Here is a 4,282-nt window from a genome sequence, read left to right as displayed (position 1 = left end):
GAAAAGGACTCTTTTTTTTTTACTTTTTTGAGAAACAGGATTCATTTTTTCTAGGAGCACTACCAATGTGGCCAAAAGCCCAAAACAACCCATCTATTGTCGTTGCATCACGCGGTTTCGGCAAACGGTATAAACAAGCATATTGAGGCATGTACTCGTTTGAATGACGTATGCAAGTTACTGGCATATTGGACTGTCTAGCCTGCCTGTCTTCGTGCCTAGGCTGCTGCCGTTTTGGTCCTGTTGACGAACTCGTCCCTAAGCTGCCGCCGCAGGATCTTGCCGGAAACCGACTTGGGGATGACGTACACGAACTGCAGCTGCCGGAGCTTCTTGTACGACGCCACGCGGCCCGCCACGTAAGCCATGATGTCAGCCTCGCTCTCCGACGAGCCGCGCCGCAGCACCACGCACGACACCGGGACCTCGCCGGCCTCCTCGTCCGGCAGGCTGCATGGCATGACGCAGCACAAGCACGGCGGTCAAGTCTCTGTCTAGTGCGTTGTGAACTGCAATCGGTCAGCTTACCCGAAGACGGCCGCGTCTTCCACTGACGGGTGGGACAGGAGAATGGCCTCCAGCTCGGCAGGAGCAACCTGGAAGCCCTTGTACTTGATCAGCTCCTTGATCCGGTCGACGATGAACACGTCGCCGTCGTCGTCGATGTAGCCGACGTCGCCGGTGTGGAGCCAGCCCTTGGCGTCGATGGTGCGCTCCGTCTCCTCCTTCTTCCTGTAGTAGCCCTGCATCACGGCCTGGCTCCGGACGCAGATCTCCCCGGGCGTGTTCTTGGGCAGCGACCGACCCGTGTCGGGGTCCACGAACTTCACCTCCAGGTTGGGCAGGATGAACCCCACCGAGTTCTTCTTGGCGATCTGGACGGGCCCCTGCTGCCACGGGTCGTCGCCGGCGGCGTGCGTCAGCGTGATGCAGCTGTGCTCCGTGAGCCCGTACGCCTCCTCCACCTGCACGCCCGGGAACTTCTTCTCGAACGCCGCGAGCAGGTCTGGCGCGAGCGGCGCGGCGGCGGTCATGACGGACTTGAGGGCGAGGTCGGAGAGGTCGAACTCGTCGGCCACGGGGCTCTTCACCATGGCCAGCATCACGGGCGGCACGATGGGCGCGAACATCACTCGGTGCGTCACCAGCGCGCCCAGGAACGTGCGCAGGTCGAAGCGGTCCATCACCACCACCGTGCCCTTGTGCCGGAGCGTGGAGCAGCAGATGCCGGTGATGCCGTAGATGTGGAAGAAGGGCATGAGCCCCAGGGTGACCACCTGCCCGACCAGCTCCTCCCCGACGGCGAACATGGAGGAGCAGAGGTTGGAGACCAGGTTCCGGTGGCTCAGCATCACGCCCTTGGACACCCCCGTCGTGCCGGACGAGTAGGGGAGCGCGCACAGGTCGGACTGCTGCACCGGGTCCAGCGCCACCACCGGCGCGCCCGCGCGGTCCGCGGCGGCGAGGAGCTCGTCCCAGCTGATCGCGCCGGGGAGGCGCTCCATGTCGTCCCCGATGCTGATCACCGGCACGCCCGCGTCCTTCACCTTGTCGTAGGCCACCTCGTTGGTGACCACGAGCTTGGCCTCTGAGTCCTCCACCTGCTTCTTGATCTCTGCAGCGATGGCGCGCGGGTTCACGCCGGAGAAGACCGCGCCCGCCGACATGATCCCGAGGCTCACCACGGGGTACACCGCGAGGTTCGGCAGCGCGACCACCACTACGTGGCCCTTGCGGATGCCCACGGACCGCAGCGCCCGGGCGAACCGCGCCACGTCCCGGACCACCTCGCCGTAGGTGTAGGACCGGCCCCCCGGCGCGGCCTCCACGAGCGCCACATTGTCCGCGTAGGCCTCGGCGCCCGCCAGCACGAACTCCGGCACGGTGACGTCGTCCGGCAGGTCCACGGGTGGGAACCGGCTCCGGAAGATGTGCTCCTCCTCAGCCTCATTCACGACGGCGATGGGCGCGTCGCCCATCCTGAGCTGCTGCTGGTTGTTGGTGGCTTCTTGGCCGGCGTTGGTCGTGAGTAGGAGGAAGGGCATGGGCTTGGCATTTGTAAGAGACGACGAGAGGAGGTCTTGGCGTGGAGTGATGACGGGAGGAAGAAGGTGGAGGCATCCTGTGATGCAATTCTTGTGTGGTGTCAAGACAAGTGGTGTGCAGGTGAGGTTTGGTTGGGTCATGGCCTTTGAGTTCACAGAAGAGTTTGGCTTGGCTGTTATAACACCCTCAGCTTACCATAATTTTGTAGTACTCCGCATTAAAAAAAAATGCACATCTAATTTTTCTAGATTTATAAAAAAATAGTATCAATATTTTTGTTCTTCCAATAGATTCACTATAAAAATATATTATATTATTAATCTAACAGTACTTATTCCATATCATAAAGATCAGTATTTCTTACGATAATGCTGGCACACGAGCGTCCGTCTAGGCGTGTTCAGTCCGGACGAGTCGTTCCCGAGCCTACCCAACGATCAAGCCCAACAGTCCTCCTCCACTTCACCTTCAGTACGACAAGGTTTCTTCAAAAAATAATAAAACATAGCAACATTTCCTTCCCCCACTGCCGCACTCATGCGACCGCCGTGGGCGCATCCACCGCTGGCCTTTTCCAACGCATCGGCCTTCTCCAGCCACAGCCTCCCCATCCGGACGCCACGCGCCCACTCCGCCTTGCAACTGCCGCGCGCCCATCCCATGCCGCTCGCTCCGCGCTGTCACGCGTGCCGCCCGCCCAGCTGAGCCAAGCCCGGTGCTACTAGCGAGGTGGTGGTGGTGCTCATGCGGCGCCGACTCCAACCCCCGATAGCTAAAATCGCCTGCCCTGGGCACCCCCATGTTACAACCCATGTTTCAAGTGTTTCAGATATCTATGTTTCTTCAAGTGTTTTCATGCGGATATTGCAAATATAGATCGGGATGTTGCATATGTTGTAATAATTGTACACGTATGTTGCAAGTGTTTGTTCTCAATGTTTCATCTGTTTTTTTTTCAGATGTATGTTGTAAGTGTGTTTATCTCCATGTTGCATATGTTTCACACGTGTTGCAAGTGTTTTATCGGGATGTTGCATATGTTTGCAATTGTTTTTCAAGTGTTTTCATATGTTTTTGTATGTGTTTCAGACGCGAATGTTTCAGCTGTTTCGTACGTATGTTGCAATTGTTTCATTTGAATATTTCAAAAGTATATCGGGGTGTTGTGCATGTTGCAATGTGAGCCACTTGCCGTAGTTGGCTGCTGCAGCTGCTGGGGGTACTGTGCATGGAGGGGAGTGGCACAGCAGGCGTGGAGGGGCGCGGGAAGCAGGGAAGTGTGCGAGAGTGGCGAGGTGGGCGCCGCCTATGCGTGCAGGAGACGTTGGCGTGGGTCCATCTGGACGTACGGGCGTTAGTGCTACCGTATTTCTTATTTACTTCAAATCAAACTTGGCATTGTTTTGCTTCTCGAAAAATGCATCAAAATTCACAAAACCCTTCGTGAAAGCTATCCCTGCTGTCCAAGCGGCCGGCAGTTGTGCTGCTCAGGTTGGTAATGACGTTCCCCCGTTAGTCCAGCAGCCCAATGCTCATACCCTTCAACCATCACATGCCTCTTTTATCTTTGCACGTGTATCTCTATAAGTTGGTTTGTCCATAGGTTCCATAGTGGCTGAGATATTGATGCCATAGTAACTGCTAGCCCTGCTGTTCCGTGTATGCAGCAGCATTACCAATGTCTCTTGTTGCTGCTGCTGTCGGCTTCAACCTGGCCACCATGAACCCCAATGTGAGCACCCAACATTCCCTTCTCTAAAGACTGTATTTACACAAGGAAACTTGGGCAATAATATAGACTTGGTGTCATATCCCCCACATTCAGAACATAAATCAAAGAGCCTCCATCTATAGTTACAAAAGGAGATACAAAGCTACCTTTGGCAAACCAAGAAAAAATGTTTTCTTGACATAATTATAATCTATTTCTGGTGCCATATTTAGGAGCATAATAGAAAAACTTTTCAATAGAAAACGAGACGCCCAATGAAAGTCGCGAGCCTATGTAAGGATGACATCACACAATACAACTTGGTAATGCATAATGCGGACACTACAGTTAGCCGGCGTCCAGTCGTTTCGTCGACCCTTGCGGGAGTTGGTGGTGGGCACTTTAGCCAGTTTTCCTTTAGTTTGGGAAGATTGACTTAGGAAGGAAACGATTGCTTTTTTTAATTTGACACTTAGGAAAATTGATGGTTGCTTTTTTTATATTCCTTTAATTAGTTGGTGGTGG

At 54.8% G+C, this 4,282-nt stretch overlaps 1 protein-coding gene across 1 annotated transcript; it reads right to left on the bottom strand.

Moving 5' to 3' along the window:
• Positions 1-218: 218 nt before the first annotated feature.
• Positions 219-2,186, bottom strand: LOC136495248 (4-coumarate--CoA ligase-like 9). The gene is made up of 2 exons (XM_066491223.1): positions 529-2,186; positions 219-450 (listed from the first exon to the last, which is right to left on the bottom strand). Exons 1-2 carry the CDS (start codon positions 2,184-2,186, stop codon positions 219-221), a joined length of 1,890 nt encoding a protein of 629 aa, XP_066347320.1.
• Positions 2,187-4,282: the final 2,096 nt, after the last annotated feature.

Source organism: Miscanthus floridulus, chromosome 12 (assembly GCF_019320115.1).
Source record: "Miscanthus floridulus cultivar M001 chromosome 12, ASM1932011v1, whole genome shotgun sequence".
Classification (NCBI taxonomy): domain Eukaryota; kingdom Viridiplantae; phylum Streptophyta; class Magnoliopsida; order Poales; family Poaceae; genus Miscanthus; species Miscanthus floridulus.
The sequence above is the reverse complement of the archived record's forward strand: the minus strand, read 5'-3'. Positions and strand labels throughout refer to the sequence as shown.

Coding starts and splice junctions, on each gene's coding strand:
- LOC136495248 (XM_066491223.1), bottom strand. CDS start 2,186: ATGACCCAACCAAACCTCACCTGCACACCACTTGTCTTGACACCACAC. Junction 451..528: donor GAAGACGCGGCCGTCTTCGG/GTAAGCTGACCG, acceptor CATGCCATGCAG/CCTGCCGGACGAGGAGGCCG.